General features: G+C 46.9%; 1 protein-coding gene across 2 annotated transcripts in view; it reads right to left on the bottom strand.

The window, feature by feature from the left end:
* CES1 (carboxylesterase 1) overlaps positions 1 to 8,701 on the bottom strand; it is a 28,950-nt gene extending 20,249 nt beyond the window's left edge. The window contains exons 1-3 of one of the 2 annotated variants that reach the window (XM_021704600.2): positions 8,598 to 8,701; positions 5,230 to 5,437; positions 1,497 to 1,641 (exon numbers count right to left, since the gene is read on the bottom strand). In XM_021704600.2, the coding sequence (XP_021560275.1) occupies positions 1,497 to 1,641; positions 5,230 to 5,437; positions 8,598 to 8,649 (405 nt within the window). In that variant the 5' untranslated portion in view covers positions 8,650 to 8,701. The remainder of the gene's footprint in view (positions 1 to 1,496; positions 1,642 to 5,229; positions 5,438 to 8,597) is intronic. The other variant, XM_021704608.2, reaches the window with a different exon arrangement.
* Positions 8,702 to 17,477: the final 8,776 nt, after the last annotated feature.

The raw sequence follows: 17,477 nt of genomic DNA on the forward strand, positions 1-17,477 counted from the left end.
GTGCCAAGTACCATTTCATGTCATAGGGACTAATACTGTCCCATTATCAGACAAGAAACCTGCCTGAGCTCGCACAGCTATTAAGCCGCAGAAGCAGGACTTGAACCCACTCGGTCTGGCTCTGGAGACCACCTGTTGAGCCACCCAGCCCGCTGCAGCCACTGGCCAGGGTGCAGTGGGCCTGGTGTTAGGAGAGGAGTAAGATCTTCCTTCGGACTCTAACTAATGCTTCAGGAAGACTTGCCTTGTGCACTCGCCAGCCACTTAGACAAAGCCTGATACGCACCACTGGATGCTCACATGTGATTAGCCCTGTTCTAAGGAAACAGAGCTAGGTCTCTCTGCTAGTAAAAGGCAGAACCGGGATGTAAGCCCAGACTCTGTAGTTCAGAGCCTGTGTCCATAAATAGAGGTTCTCCCCTTGTTCCTCCTCCACCTCTGATCCTTGCCTGTCTGGGTGGAGGGACGGAGTTAGCAGTCATCTGAGGTCTGAGGGAAGGCTGAGCCAAGGGCTGGTCAGCAGGGATTCGCTGAAGAAGCATCCCAGATGGTAAGACCCTCCAAAGCAATGGTTGTCTGGTGATGGGGTGTTTTTTTTTTTTGGTCCCTCCTTTGTTCTGACCCCCAATTGCAGCTATGCATGTGGGAGCACTGAGTACATAACAGAAGAATGTGTGAATGGAGGACTGAGTGAAACTTGGTCCCCTCTCACTGAGCCAAGCATGGGCAGTGCTAGCTTCTGCTCACAAGTTCACAGATGCCCTCCCCCACTCCTGGGCATCCTGCCAGGAGATGGCTGGGTGCGAACATCCCCACACCTCTCCACCCCGGGGATCACCTCCTTTTCCAGGAGATCTCCTCCAAGCCCCAGCCTGAGTCTGGAAATTGCTCCATCTCTGGGGCCTCCTTTATTCTAGAAATGCTGACTCATCGGGTCATCAGCCCTGCCAAAGACTTAATTAAGGAAGGAAATAAGCTACAATAAAATCCCAGATATTTGGCCAGAGGCAAAAGAATGCACTTCCTGGATTGCCCCAGGCTCTGCCCCTAACACCTCTCAGGAGACCCTGGAAGTTGTTAGAGGAGCATCTTACTGTGCTGAGGAAAGGCCTCCCACAGGCTCGCTTCCTAGTCTGTGTCAAAGAGCTTCGGTCTGAAATTCAGAAGGCCTCTGCTCTGGTCCTGCCAATCCCACCGTGTGATCTCACCTCCCCCTTTCCGGGCCCCAGTCTTTCTACCTGTAAAGGAAGGACTGGCTTATCTCTAAGAGTAATCATTTTGGTCCTTTTATTATCAAGAAACAATTTGGAAAAATTACAATGCGCATGACAGATGTACAGCAAATTCCCCCAGAGGTCTGTCACCAGGGGAAACTGAGGTCTGGCTGTGGTGGGAAAAGGAAGCCCTGGGGTCTCTGAAACAACCCCCACCCAAGCTGCCTTCACCCTCTTCTAGTCTACACCAGAAGACCCGCAGCGCTGGAACCTTCTACTTACCGGCAGCCTGCTTTTCTTTGTCAAGTCAGCGGGAGTGTAAATATTTAGGTAAAGGCAGTCCTCAGAAAACTTGAAAGCAATGTTCTCCTTTCTGTTGGTAAAGAGCTCTGAGAGCAACTGCCCCGCCATCACGTTCTGGGAGCACCTGGGGGCGGCGGGGGGCAAGGAAGAAGAAGTTTGAGCTTCACTCAGAGCTGAGCAAGATGTCTCCTGTGGTCAGCCGGGCCTTGGACTGGCAGGTTGAGGCTGGTAAATAGAGCTGTTCTTACCAGGCTGGAGACATTGGGATGGTTAGGATGCTCTTTGGGTGTGTGGCTGGGGTTTGAGGGGGGACGCTGAGGCTAAGGTCTCCCACAACCGTGTCTAGATAGTAAGAAGACTTGGTACCTGTCCCCTTCCCAGAGCCTTTGAGATGCCCTGGGTCAAGGAGAGGAGGCTGCCCATATGCTGACTGCCCGGGAGAGGACCATTTCCTGTATGCCCTGGATGCATCCCAGCTCTCTGTCCCAGGTAAACACGTCCTCCACTAGGTAAACATGTTCTAGTCCATGGCAGACTTCCATAATCCCTGAGAAGTCACTCAAATGGCAGACACTTAGGCCTTACAACAGGCCAGGGATGAAATATTTGTGGGGCAGTATCAGAACTGTGTTCTAGTCCCGCCACACTTGTTAACTTTCTGGGTGACCTTGGGTGAATTCCTTGCCTGCTTTGGCTTAAATCTGCCAGGTCTATGTGAGGGAAGTGATTTTTATAAGGGTCTTGCAGCCCTGACGTGCTAAGAATCTACCCATCCCAGGCAAGCACTATTGGTTTCCCTAATAGCAGATCTTAAAGACCCGACACAGATTAAAACTGGTAAGATTTATGGACCTCCCAGCATGCCAGGCATTAAGTACTCCTTATATACTAACTCACTTAATCCTCCCATGGTAAGCCCCCTAACACAGAGTCTATAATTATCCCCATTTTACAGTTGAGAACACTGAGGCCCCGAGAGATTAGAGAACCTACCCAAGGTCACACAGCCAGAAAGATCTATACTATATAGTGCATGATATTTCTAAGGACATCATAAGGAACATTTCTGGATCTCAAGGTACCAGGATGCAGGTATCACCACTCCCAGTTTGTAAATGAGGTCACCGAGTCACTCTGCTGCCAACTGGCACAATCAGAGCCCCCAGTAATGACTTCTTCATTTCCATCCTAAGGGAAGTTTCCCCTGATCACCAGAGCAAGGAGCCTAACAATCATAAAAGAAGAAAATCAAATGTCAAAAAAGGGAAAAAGAGTTCAAGGTCACTGGTGTTCAAATAAATGCGGAATAAATAGCAAAATTACATATAATTACAATGATAATAATAATTATGTTGTTTTGCCTATCCAATAGCCAGAAAGCATTTTTTTTTAATAACCCCAAGCATTGCCAAAGATCTGGTGAGTGGAGGTTTTCATATATCAATGGAAGGAGTGTTGCTGGAACATTTCTGGACGGAAATGTAAACAGAAGGTGCATACTCATGACATTTCTTCAAACTTACCCCAAAATAGTCATGGGCATGCATAAAGATTTAGCCACGGGATATTCATCAGAGTGCTGTTTGTACTATCAAAAACATCAAGAACTTAATGACCCCAAACAAGAGATGGGGTAAAAAAATTATGATCCAAGACTCAATGTAATACAGCTATTACAAGTCCAGCCATGATATTTAATGACATAGAAGAATGTTCCTGGTATATATATTTTTAAAGATTTTATTTATTTATTTGACAGAGAGAGACAGCGAGAGAGGGAACACAAGCAGGGGGAGTGGGAGAGGAGAAGCAGGCTTCCCGCTGAGCAGGGAGCCCGATGTGGGGCTCGATCCCAGGACCCTGGGATCGTGACCTGAGCCGAAGGCAGACGCTTAACGACTGAGCCACCCGGGCGCCGCCCCCCCCCCCGCCCCGCCCCGGTATATTTATAAATGAGCAAAGCAGGCATCCAAACTATCTGTATCGTGTGATATGATATTGTGATTTATAATAAATATATATCGGCCTCCATCCCATTTCAGCCACAGGCGCCCTAAAACCCTTGGAATCTCCTCTGTGAAGGAAACAATAAAGATATCATTATTATGTAACTAATGTGACTTTTGATCACACTTAAGGCTAGGGGCTGGTTGCCACATGAACCACCCAGTGAACTTTCAGTTCTGCCTCCCTGACCTCTGGGGAGCAGGGTAGGGCTGGGGGTTGAATGGTGGCCAATGCCACTGGTTTCATCAATCATGGCTACATAACAAATCCTCCTTAAAAAAACACAGGACAGGATTCAGAGAGTTTCCAAGTTGGCGAACCAGAAAGCTTTCACGGCCACTGTGCTGGATCCCCAACTCCAGAAGGACAAAAGCTCCTTTATTCAGGACCTGACCCCATGGATCTCTTCATCTGGCTATTGATTCATATCCCCTAATAACCTTTGCAATGAACTGGTAATGTAGTGAATAAACCAGTTTCCTGAGTTCTATGACCACTCGATCAAATTAATGGAACCCAAGGAGGGAGTCAGAGGAACTTTTGATTTATGGCCAAGGTCACAAGCATGGGTAGCAACTTGGACTTGTAATTGGCATCGGAAGCAGAGAGCAGTCTTGTGGGGCCAAGTCCTTAACCTGTGGGATCTGACATTATCTCCAGGCAGAGCAGTGTAAGAATTAGTTGAATTGTAGGACATGCAGCTGCTGTCAGAGATTTGTTTCTTGGTGTGTGTGTGAGGGGGAGGACCCACACATTGAAACTGCAGAGTCTTATGGATTCTATTTTTAAGGGAGAAAATATGCAACAGATAAAAGATTAGAAAAACTGAATCTAAAATATGAATAGCAGTTCTCTCTCTCAGTGGAGGAATTGTATGTGATTTTCATTTTCTTACCTTTACTTACCTGTACTTCCTCCCTCTTCTGTAATAAGTATGTATTACATTGCCAATCAGGAGTAAAAAGAGCAAATACTATTTTTTAAAACAAAAGGAAGGAAAGAAGGAAGGAAGGCAGGAAGGAAAGGAGGGAGGGAGGGAGGGAGGGAGGAAGGGAGGGAGGGAGGAGGAAGAAGAGAAGAAGGGAAAGCAGCAGGGGGCAGGACCCTGGACATTTCCAGAATGCCTTGCTGAGGTGAATAAGGTCATAATGGATACATGTAGGCATCTGAGGTGCCTGGGGGAGGCAGCTGTTGGCTTCTTTGCCCAGCTTGATCAGGGTGATAGGACACACCAGCCACATGAGAACTGAGAACTTTCCGGGTCAACTCCCCAAAGCACCTCCCACCTACACACCTCCTGGTCTACCCCGGCTCCCCAACTATGGCAAAGTTCAAGAAAGGAGAATTGTTACTTTTGATCTCCCTCACGTGCTCAACTTCTAATTTTCTCCCAAGGCACTTACCATAGTCTAACGTATTGCATAATTTATTCATTGATTTGCTATTTTTTGTTCGTCATCCATCTCTCCCTGCTAGAATGCAAGCTCCGTGAAGGTAGGGATACTTTTCTGTACATTCACAGATCCTAAGAAACCTAGAACGTGTTCAGTTAATGTTTGTTGAATAAAGAGCTGTGAGTTCTGGAAGGTTTTTTAAAGATTTACAACGGCTTGGAGATTTCGGAACAAAGCCACTCAGCATGTTGCCTTGGCTCCTTCCTGCATCACTTTGAGGCCAACATGCCCACTGAGAGTTGCCAACTTACATGGGAGGGTAGGAGGTGGTATTCTTCACGAAGTTCCATGGCTCTGTAGGCTGTGGAGGAGCAAACCTCAGGGGTCCAAGAGGAGGCCTGGCAAAAGGGACTCCCAGAAAGACGGCCACAGGCTGCGCAGATCCTTCTAAGCTGACGTACTTGCCCAGGACTTTGCCTTTCACGGTGTCCACCACAGGTGGCGAGGACGGGTGCCCTCCTGGACGTCCAGAGGAAAGAAGACACATCAGCAGCGAAAGGTCTGACCTGGACTCATGGTGAGTCTTCCACCTTGAGCAGGTGACCTTGAATGAGTCACCTAAACCCTTGAGGCCTGGGTTTCTTCTATGTAGAGAGGAGGTTAACTGTCATTTTTTACACGGGTCTATCTAGAGGAGCAAATTGGAATTGGAGGTATAATAGCATCAAGTAAAAAAGAAATGCAAGAATGAGAGCTGCTGAGGGGAACAAGCTGTTTGGTTGCCACTCCTAGGAGCCTCCGGCAACAATTAGCCATTAGGCCCCAGGCGCTGAGCTGCATCCTGGCACGCAGCATGAACAAGAGATGCCATCCCTCCTCTGGGAATCCCTGAACAGTGGAGGGGGCATGAGCCACCAACACACTTGACCCTACTCGGTGGGAAGGAAGGGGCTGGTGTCCTGAGAGAGGTGCCAGTGAGGTCCCCACAGGGGCTGGAAGAGGCAGGGAGGGAGGGGGGAGCGAACAGCAGGAGATAGAAGAGGGGGGATACAGGTGTAAGGCAGAGCAGAGGCTAGGCTCTGAGAGCAAAATGCAAAGGCTGGCCTGAGGAAGAAGGAAGGGTCCATGTGAGCCGGAGGGAGTCAATGGGGAGCAGACAGCAGCCTGTATTGTGAGAGAGGTTCAGGCCTGGGGGGCCTCAGTGCCAGGCTAAGGTTTGGGGCTTTATTTAGTGGGTACATGAGGAGCAGTGAACACTCGTAGAGTATGCAAGAGCGACACACTTCATCTCGCAGCGGATTCTTCTGGTGGCTCTGAGCAAAGCTGTCCAGAGGGGGAGAGAGACTAGGGGTCCGATTCCTACCTGTTCCGTCCTTGTGGGGCAGGAGGTTCCTCCCCACCGAGCTTCCCCTGTCTCCTTGCCCCTTCCACCCCAGTCCTGGTTCCACCTGCTGTGGACCTGCCTGAGCTTGCGTGTGCAAGTGGGCACTCAGGACTCTCGACCACGGCCCTCCTCCAAGTCTTGCCTTGTCCTGCCTCAGCAGCCTCTGTGTGTATGTTTCCTTATCTGAAATGCTTTCTCGCCTGGCATCCTTCCAATTGCTCCCTTGTAGACATAGACAAAAGGTCAACCTCTCCCTCCAAGTATGTGGCCAGAACAAGAAAGGGCAATCCAGATTTGGTCTTAGAGGAGAATATCCAGCGGTAACCCGCAACAAGATGAAGTGGACAGAAGCCCAATGGGCAAGGGTGAGCAAGTGTGTGGATGGGGTGAGAAGCATAACAGTTATGGTAACATGAGCAGTCAGCACTTGTCATATTACATAAGTACCCAGGTAATGTTTATTCTGTATTACCTAAGTACACATGTAAGTTTTATATGCTGAGTACTTACTATGTGCCAGATGTGCATTCTGGTTCACTTAAATTCGTCTTCACTAGATGCCCATTTTACAGATGAGGAAGCTGAGGAAATGGAGGCAGCCAGCATGGACTTTCTAAAGTGGGAAATGGGATGGCCTTGCCAGGGGGTAACCGGCAGTAAGGGAATAACCCCCTCCTCCTTCGGTTCTTACTCTGCCCTCACGTTCAGTCCCAGGTTTCCGACGGTGTCACCATCAGAACGAAGGTGAAGTGCAGATGGGGCCTGGGCCCCCACGGTTCTGAGGGTCTCAGCCCTGGCTCTCCATTCATGAGTCATAGACAGATTCCAGAGCATGATTTTCCAGTGGACCTTGGGCAAGTCCATTTCCCTCTCTGAGTCCGTCTGCCTGCCTATAAACTGGCACAGATGCATTCTGGGGTCCCGTGCTACACTCCTGTAGTAATCATGTGCTTTATTTTGTGTATGCTGATGCTTGACCTCTGGGGCCTTGCTGACCCTGGAGGGACTGCCCCTCTCAGAGTTAGCCAGTTCTAGCGATAGAAATCAACTTCCCTTCCAGCATGCAGAGCCTGTCCCCAATCACCTTCTTTATCAGGCCATCCCAGGCTACGCCATTACCATCCTGCCCTAATCACTCCAGGGCAAGAACTGTGGGAAGCCTTTGTGTCCCAGAACTTGCTGAAATTGGTTAGTTTGCCAATCCAAAACCTGCTTATCCTGTCTCACCTCTTCCTTCCCCTGACAACCACGATAAGGGCTCTTGCCCAAAATTCCTCCCTCCTTCCTCTTCCGTTAGCCCATCCTGAGCATCACCTCAGGGTGCAAGATGGTGGGGTGCATGCCTCCTCCTCCTGGGAACTGAGAGTGGCAAGTTATGGCCATTGGCTCCTGATCTGTTGGCCTCACCATACATCAAATTTTCTATTACTACACTACATTTTAAAACAACTCCTTTATTTATAAATCCTTTGTTTGCACTCTCCATACCAGGCACTCTTTAGAAACAACCTGTTTTATCCTCACAATGGCCCAATGACATAGCTACTGCCGTCGTTCCCATGTTAGAGTGGGGGAAACCAAGGCACAGAAAACTAAAGCATGATGCCTAAGGACAGCCAGCTGGTAAGTGCTGAGCTGGGATTCAAACCTACACACTCTGGATCCACAGTGCATACAGGTCCCCAGCCTGCCATCTGAGGGTAGAGTGTTCCTATGAAACTTTTCCTAAGCAGAAATGGCACAAAGCAAAGAGTATCCTGGACTTCCTGCAGGTTGTATGAAGCCACTTTGCTTTTAGGAAAGACTTCCATTAGTCCCTGTTACGGTAGCCCAAAGAAATCTGAGGAGGATTTTCGCTTTTCCATTACTGTAGTAATGTCGGATTTCCCTAAAGGTGAAGAGGGCTGATGCAACTTGCAAAAAGCCCGGGATACTCCTATTAATATTCTGCTAAGCCACTCTCCATGATTTGGCCATACACAGACGAATAATCAAGCAGAAAATAAACTGAGCTCTCTGGAATCCCCAACCGGGGAGGCATGAGGTTAGCTCTTTGCCCTCCTGCACGGGGCACACACAGCTGCAGTCTGGGAGTGTTCATGCTACCCTGTGGCTCAGGTTGGCAGGGACTGGCTGGGCACCAAGCAGGTGAAGTCCAGAGGGCGCTGGCTGCTGCAGAACTGGACCTGCCATACCCTTCCCCTCCATGCATCTCCCCCACCTCGTTCTCCCCCACCTCGCACCCAGGCAAGGATTTCCAAACGCACCCCGCTATTTTATTTCGGAAGGACTCACCCCAAGTCATGGAAGTGGCGAGGGAGGTCAGGACCAGAGCAAAGAGCCACATTGTGAAGGGATTGCGGCTCCAGGGCCTCAAGCCCTCTACACCACTTAAAAAGTCTGTTCAGGTCCCGCCCCATTGCCCCACTCCCACCCCACAGCCCTATGGCTCTGAACCTCTGCAGGGCCTCTGGGCCACGCCCCCCACCAGAGTTCACCCTCTTTCATCCAAACAAACTGGACTGAGTCTCCGATTGCAGATAGCCACAGATTCGTCCAGCAGCCTGTTACATAAGGGCTTCTCCTTTGCAGAACTCTAAACTTAGAGCACTGTGAATTTCCCAAGGCAGGCAGGAGCAGACAGATGCTTTTTTTTTTTTTTTTTTAAGATACTATTCATTTATTTGACAGAGAGAGACAGTGAGAGAGAGAACACAAGCAGGGGGAGGTGGAGAGGGAGAAGCAGGCTTCCAGCTGAGCAGGGAGCCATACAATGGAATATTATTCAGCCATGAAAAGAAACAAAGTATGGATACTTGCTACAACATGGATGAACCTGGAAAACCATACACTAATGAGAGAAACCAGACACAGAAGGCCGCATGTTATACGATTCTATTTATATGAAAAGTCCAGAATAAGCAAATGCATGGAGACAAAAAGATTAGACGTTGCTTGGGGAAGAGGAGAGGGGCATGAGGAATGACTGATAATGGGTAGGAGGCTTCTTTGTGGAGTGATGAGATGTTCTGGGTTTAGATTGCACTCATGATTATACAACTATGTGAATATCCTACCAAAAAAACACTGAATTGTACACTTAAAAAAGTGAATTTATGGTATGTGCATTAGCTTTCTTTTTTTAAAAGATTTTATTTGTTTGTTTGTTTGTTTGTTTGTTTATTTGTTTATTTATTTACTTGTTTGTTTATTTATTTGGTGGGGGCAGGAGGAGAGGGGGAGGGACAGGGACAAGCCAACTCTGCCCTGAATGCGGAGCCTGATGAGGGCCTCACTCCCAAGACCCTGAATTCAGGACCTGAGCCAAAACTGAGAGTTGGACGATTAACTGACTGAGCCACATGAATTATCTTTCAATAAAATAAATACTTAAAAATCCAGTCATGTATAATAGCCCATTTTAGTAAAAGCCTATCTTTGCATAGAAAAAAATCCTGGAAGGTTATACATCTAATTTGTATTACAACAGCCATTTTCTGGCTGTCGTATTGTGTTTTTACTTATTTATACTTTCCACTTCTATTCATTCAGGCATTCGTGTGACAAATATTTATTGAGGGCTCCCTGTGCGGCAAACAAGGGGCTGAGTGCTTTGTATGCAGTACCTCACTCGGTTCTCAAAGGAACCCTGTGAATTGATACTCCTATCTCCTGGGACTCAGCACGGGCAAGGAACATCAAGTATAGGAAGAGCTAGGGATTGAACAAGAGTTGCATAATGTTCCAGACCATACTCTTATCCAATCTGTTGTGCTGTCCAAACCTTATTGACAAACTGACTTTGTTGGTTCCCTAAGCACATGCTTGATTTGCCTTTGGGTGAGCTGCTATGGTTTCTTTCTCCTGGGAGCCTTGATTTGCCTTTGGGTGAGCTGCTATGGTTTCTCTCTCCTGGGAGCCTCTCCATCTCTACCCTTTAAAGCGCCTACACCTCCCTGCTGACCCCTCCCAGACTCTGAGGCTGTCTGGGAGGATGGGTGGAAACAGGAGTGCTGGGTTCTTGGAACAGGTAGTGACCGGGCGGCAGAGGTGCTTGCTGCTCGCTCCGTCTTCATGGTGCTCCTCTCCCCGTGGAGACGGACTTGCGGCGTAGAAGTCACTGTCCAGCCAGGAGTCACACACCCCAGGCCCCCTGCCTTTAACTGGAGACATGAGATGTGTTCTTGTCAGTGGAGAGGAAGCAGATGCGGAGCAGGGTTGTCTCCAGGCTGGCGCGGTCAAGGGGCAGCTCTGCCTTCTCTATGCTCGGACTCTTCTCCTGCTGTCCTTGGGCAAGACTGCTCTTGTCCAGGCCAGAACAATATTGACATCCGAGAGAACTGGGCAACCAGCGCCACAAAGCACATGACACTCAGAAAAGCTCACGGGTTCTTGGCCAAGGCCATAGGTTAGAGCTGAAATGAAGCATCTGGAGACCCTAATTCAAAAAAACATGGTAATTTGCACTCCTTCTAGCCGCTGTGGCAGGCCAGTGAGGGGAGCACTGGGATAGGGCCAAGGGCTTTGTGACAGCGCTACAGTCAGTCCCCAGAGGTGATCGCTTCCATGATGACTGACCTGGGCTGGGGCTCCTCCCTTTCATCCAGGAAAGAAACAGGAGTTATAAAGACCACCCTAAGAAAGAGGACCCCTATCTCTCTCCACAGGGGACAATCTGGCTTGTCTTCCTAAGATGACAACAAGACTGTTTCTAACCACTTTAGCACACCACACACACACACACACACACACACACACACACACGTTAAGGCATATAACCATTATACCTTTTGCCCTGACCAGCCCATCTTTGCAGCCTGGGAAAAAGCACTGGTTCTCAGCCTTAAAAAGTTGTAGAACGCTGTCTTAGCAAAATATAAAAGGGAGGGAGGGATCATTCCCTCGATCTCACTATTTAATCACATGCCTGCTTGTGACATTAGCCAATTCTGCAAACAGGCAGCTACTCCCAGGCCTTGCCATGTCTGGCTGCAGCCTGGAAGCCCATTCCTGGCTCATGATGATTCTGCAGAGTAATGGGTGAGGCTGGAGCTTACAAAGCCTCACGCCAGACCTCAGTTTTGCTTAATGTGTATGGCCTCCTTGCATCCCATCAGCTCTGTGAATAATACAGGTCTTCTTGCTTCAGTGGCAGTTGACTGGGCTGATTGCTTTTCCCCTGGGAAACTCCCTAAGGTTTCTCGCATGGAGCTAGATGGTCTGAAGAGTGAAATCCTAGAAACTGGCCTTAACTCTCAAGCGTTTAGACTTAGGGGAGAAGACACCTCTGAGGCCTCCAAGTTATGCCCCCAAATCTCTCCAACAAATTCCTCAACAGACACATGGAGAGCACCTACTAGAACAAGCCCTCAAAGAAATATGAGCCCATGTCCTAGGATTGACTAAGGTAGAACACCTGTGGGAAAGTTTGACCTGGGGGTGGCTTCGGGAGGGGAGTGCTTCACTCGCCATGGGCATAAGGGGTCATTCCACAAGGCACAGACAACTGGAGATGTTTCATCTCCAACTGGCAACCCCATGCCATCTCCATCAGGCAATCACATGGGACTGCCTAGTTTAGCTTCTGCTGAGTAAGAATATATGGTGAGAGTAGGGTAAACTATGGTAGCAAATAATCCCAGAATGTCAGTGGTTTATTTCTGCTTATGTAAAGAAACGTGGTGCGGTTCCTCCAGTGATCTAAACAAGGGGTCAGCAAAGTTTTTCCGTAAAGGGCCAGGTAGTAAATATTTTAGGCTTTGTGGGTCATACGGTCTCTGTGGCAGCTGCTCAATCTGCTGTTTTAGCACAAGCAGCCATAGATAACACCCAGGCAAATGGACACGGCTGCGTTTCAATAAAACCTTATTTGAAAAAGGTTTTGTTTTATTTTGTTTTGTTTTTTATTTGTATTTTATTTGTTTTGTTTTATTTGAAAAACAGGTGGCAGGCTAGATTTGGCCCATGGGCCAGTTTCTGACTCCTGATCTAGAACATGGCAGCTTTACCATCTTTAACTCATAGTTTCTCATGTTTTCCTGGGTGCCAATTCTAGTCAGCTGGAATTAGAAGAAGCACAGAGGAGTGAACAGGGGGGTTGGGCCAGGTCTGGATGTGGCCCTCCTCACCTCTACTCACATTCCATTGGAAAGAACATAGCTGCATGGCCAATCTAATTGTAAGGAAGGCCAAGAGATCTGGTCTGGTTGTGTGCCAAAGGAGATTGGACAGATTTTAATGGCAATTCCTGCCAGAGATAATAATATCCATTAAATCATCAACTTGATACTAGGGATTTTTTTTCTAACACATAGCAAAATAAATATATAACTATTATATAACACTTTAAAGTTTATTTGTGCATCATCTGAAATCATCTTATGTAACTCCAGGAATAAGTGTACTATACTTTGGTAAACAATGAGCGTCTGTATTTCTTTTATTTAAATTCTGATAGCCTGATTGTAAACCTAGTCCCTGCTTGCTTGGGCTACTCTATAAAGGTTTCCTTCAGCCTCTTAAGAGTAAAGAAGGAAAAAGGGTGAATCAGAAAGACATAAAAATGGAAGCCCCAGAAAGTTAAGATTGAATTATATTCTGAAAACGGTCCAGCAAATCCAATTTGTTATTATGGATTGTATTATAGACATCTGGGTGATACAGTGACCTTGAACGAGAGGTGTTTTGTGTATTTTCTTACTCTGAGCATTGTTAGAGTTTATGTCTATGAATGCCCAAACCGTCCATGACTTCTGATAATGCAGGGCATTAAGAGGTGAGCAAGAAATTTAACAAGTCAGGAAACGACAGATGTTGGTGGGGATGTGGAGAAAGGGGAACCCTCCTACACTGTTGGTGGGAATGCAAGCTGGTGCAGCCACTCTGGAAAACAGTATGGAGGTTCCTCAAAAAGTTGAAAATAGAACTACCATACAATCCAGCAATTGCACTAATGGGTATTTACCCCAAAGATACAAATGTAGGGATCCGAAGGGGTACATGCACCCTGATGTTTATAGCAGCAATGTCCACAATAGCCAAACTGTGGAAAGAGCCAAGATATCCATCGACAGATGAATGGATAAAGAAGATGTGGTATATATATACAATGGAATATTATGCAGCCATCAAAAAGAATGAAATCTTGCCATTTGCAACGATGTGGATGGAACTGGAGGGTATTATGCTGAGCGAAATAAGTCAATCAGAGAAAGACATGTATCATATGACCTCACTGATATGAGGAATTCTTAATCTCAGGAAACAAACTGAGGGTTGCTGGAGTGGTGGGGGGTGGGAGGGATGGGGCGGCTGGGTGATAGACATTGGGGAGGGTATGTGCTATGGTGAACGCTGTGAAGTGTGCAAGACTGTTGAATCACAGATCTGTACCTCTGAAGCAAATAATACATTATATGTTAAAAAAAAAGAAGAAGAAGAAGAAGATAGCAGGAGGGGAAGAATGAAGGGGGGTTAATTGGAGGGGGAGACAAACCATGAGAGACTATGGACTCTGAGAAACAGACTGAGGGTTCTAGAGGGGAGGGGGGTGGGAGGATGGGTTAGCCTGGTGGTGGGTATTGAGGAGGGCACGTTCTGCATGGAGCACTGGGTGTTATGCACAAACAATGAATCATGGAACACTACATCAAAAACTAATGATGTAATGTATGGTGATTAACATAAGATAATAAAACAAAACAAAACAAAAAAAGAGCCTTGGTTGAGGTGCCTGAGTGGCTCAGTCATTAAGCGTCTGCCTTCGGCTCAGGTCATGATCCCAGGGTCCTGGGATCGAGCCCCGCATCGGGCTCCCTGCTCCACGGGAAGCCTGCTTCTCCCTCTCTCACTCCCCCTGCTTGTGTTCCCTCTCTCGCTGTGTGTCTCTCTGTCAAATAAATAAATAAAATCTTAAAAAAAAAAAAAGAAAGTAATTCTTACCATTAAAAAAAAAAAAAAAAAAAGCCTTGGCAACATCAACATAGTGTGGTTTCTGTCCAGAGATTTGAATGTCCAAAGGAAGACGTTCCCTGAGGTTCAAGGAAATGGCGCGGTCACAGTGATCCTTGATGAAGCCAATGCCTGGTCACCTAACCCTGCCCATCAGTGGTCCACAGGAATGCAATTTTGTAAATCAATTGTTGCATTATAGCAAACTAAGCAAGGAAACATACAGTAATGAATAAAGAGAAAAGTGAAAGAATCCTTTAGAAAAATACCAAGTATCGACAACAATATGGAAGACCTGGAAATTTCCTTACTCTGCTGGTAGGAGGGCAAGTCTGCATGACCACTTTGGAAAACTTTTTGGAGTCCCTACTAAAGTTGACATATGCAACCCTGGTGACCCAGCAAAGCCACTCGTAGGTAAATATCCAAGAGAAATGCATGCATGTAGTCATTAAAAGACATGTTCTAAAATATTCATGCCAACTCTTTTCATAATAACCTGAAACTGGAAACTCTCCAAATGCCCAACACTGGTAGAATGGATAGATTATGGCATATTCACACAAATAATGACTACACAGGAGCGATAAAAATCTGTAACCACTTACTATGTGGATACATGATGCGAGGATACACCCCCTCTCCCACCTCTGCCCTCCTGGGACCTGCAGCCAGGGCCACAGGTGGGGAGTTGGGCTTTGGGGTAGGCCAGGAAGGTCCAGAGTCTAAAGGGCCCTTGAGGGGAGAGGAGCAGGAACAGGGAGCCGCGAGGGAAGGGACCCTTTCCTGCCCATCTCAGGTGGGCTCCTCGGGGCTCAGTGGGAAAGTACAAAAATTAGGAAAGAAACAAGCCTGCTGGCCCCAAAGTCTGCTCTCCCTGTGAAGGTAGCCATCGGAGTCAGACTTTTCAGGTAGTGGGTTGGAATTTTCCCCTTTCCAAGTGCTACAGAGAAAAGGAACGATGATAAATAGTATTGGTTTATAATTTAACCATTTTTTTTTTTTTTACCTTCGAAGTTGTGCAATATCACGCCACCCCCATCTCAGGAGCCTCAGAGGGGAGGAGAGCGGTTTTTTCCCCTTAATGCTGCCCTCTGCTGCACATTAGGGAATTCACAGTCAAAGATTTGGTTTGTCTCCAGGGTTTTGTTGGATTTGATTTGATTTAGTGACTCAGGTCCAAGATTGTAAGGGGAGGGGGGCGGGGGGTGGGCAGATTTTCTGTAAAAAAGGAAGTTGTTGAATTTACAATAAGAAAGCAATGAAAGTTTGTTTGTACAGTGGTGGGAAAGCAGAGGTGAGTGGGAAATGCATGTTTCTGTGTTGCTGATGAGCAGGAAGTGAAGGGACCCTTTGGGGAAGTGAATTTGTAGAACATAAGAAGAGCAATTTAGGGCCACCTGGGGGGCTCAGTCGGTTAAGTGTCTGCCTTCTGCTCAGGTCATGATCCCGGGGGTCCTGGGATTGAGCCCAGGACTGAGCCCTGCTCAGCAGGGAGCCTGCTTCTCCCTCTCCGTCCGTGTGCCCTCCCTCTCAAATGAATAAATAAAATACTAAAAAAAAAAGAGCAATTTAAAAAGGGCACGGCCTGTGACTGGGTCCATCTTCTGCAGATCCAGATGGCAGGAATAGTTTTAAAAAGTAAAAGTACTCATTCCCAAAGCTGCTCATCAAATTATATCCATAAATGTCCCAGGAGCAGGCTACTGGCTAGAGATGGTGACATATCCACATCAGACAGATATGAAAGCTGATTCTTTGAAGATCCTCTACCGACTTGGAATACATATACCACACTGTGAATACTCAGCAGTTCGTAATCGGGGGTGCGCATCTAATGCCTAAAAACTGAAAACATACGTTTCCAGGTCCCATCCAAGAAGTTTCTGGTTTGGCTGGACTGGGGAGCAGCTTGGGCAGTGGAATTTTGGAAAAGCCCTCTGGGTGATTCCTCTACTTACACCTCTGATAGGAAACCCTGAATTAAATGAAAAAAAGCAGGATGCCAAGTAGCATTTATATTTCAGCTTTAACTCAATACAACATCTGATGGCACGTGGACAGGAATAAGGAGGAAAGAGGGCCTTGTATCTAGATGCGTTGGAAATATGCTCCCTCTTGCAAGACACCTACCAAAATTAGAACCGTATTTGAGGATGCCGGGACTGTGTGCAGTATATAAATAAGTGTAATGTCATTTAATATGATAGTATTTTAAAAAATGAGTTGAGTGGTGTTTTCTAGCTGTTAGTTTAGCCAAATATCAGTGTAGAAATTAGCCGTCTGCAGCTGCAGAGGCAACTGAATTTCCAGATTGCTTGTGTGTCGCTTGGTTCCTCTTCCTAGAACCAGAAAATGCCCTGAGCATTGTTGGTCCACAACCACCTAAGTCAGGCACAATCCAACAGATTTGGACCCTATGCTGAAGGAGGCAGGGAGCATGGCAGAAAGAGTCCTGCTCTGGAAAGACAAGATACTCGAAGCCTGGTTTTGACTTGCTGCTAATTCACTGAATGATTCTGGGCGAATTCCTTCACATCTCCGTAGATTTCTATAAAATGAGAGGCCAGGGGTCCAAACCTAAACATCTTCAGGGGAAGGGTAATATGCATGAGTGAAATGGATCAGGCACAAGACAAATTAAACAACTTCCTTTTTTACAGAAAATCCTTCCCCCCCTCTCCCTTACAACCTTGGACCTGAATCACTAAATCAAATCAAATCCAACAAAACTCTGGAGACAAACCAAATCTTTCCCGTGAATAGTGATGAGGACTGTGAAAAAATGGAGAGCTTATGCCTTGGTAAAGGGTGGCCACTACTCAGTTCTGGCAGGTTTGTCCATCAAGGTCACTGAGAACAGTTGTGCAGGTTGTGTACTGCACAAGAGCACTACTGCAGAGAAGGTACTGTTCACATCATAGATGTAGTATCTATCAATGATGATGATTTCCTGGAAGATGCCTGTAGAGGGTTTGAAGAAAGGATACCTTCTAATTTGCACAAAGGTGATGTATGGGCTGTCAGAAGCCCTGGTTACCATGCTGGAACGCAGCTCCAATATTGCCAGATTTCTTCTTCCCTCTCCTCCTCCTCCTCTTCTCCTTTTCCTTCTTTTTCTCTGAAGGGGCTGGAAACATGGCTTTTAAAGTGAAACTCCCCTGATTTCATATTAACTGGAAACTAATTCCAAAACTTTTTTGACATCTGACAAACTTTTTTGAC

The sequence above is a fragment of the Neomonachus schauinslandi genome, chromosome 16 (assembly GCF_002201575.2).
Source record: "Neomonachus schauinslandi chromosome 16, ASM220157v2, whole genome shotgun sequence".
In the NCBI taxonomy this organism is placed as follows: Eukaryota; Metazoa; Chordata; class Mammalia; order Carnivora; family Phocidae; genus Neomonachus; species Neomonachus schauinslandi.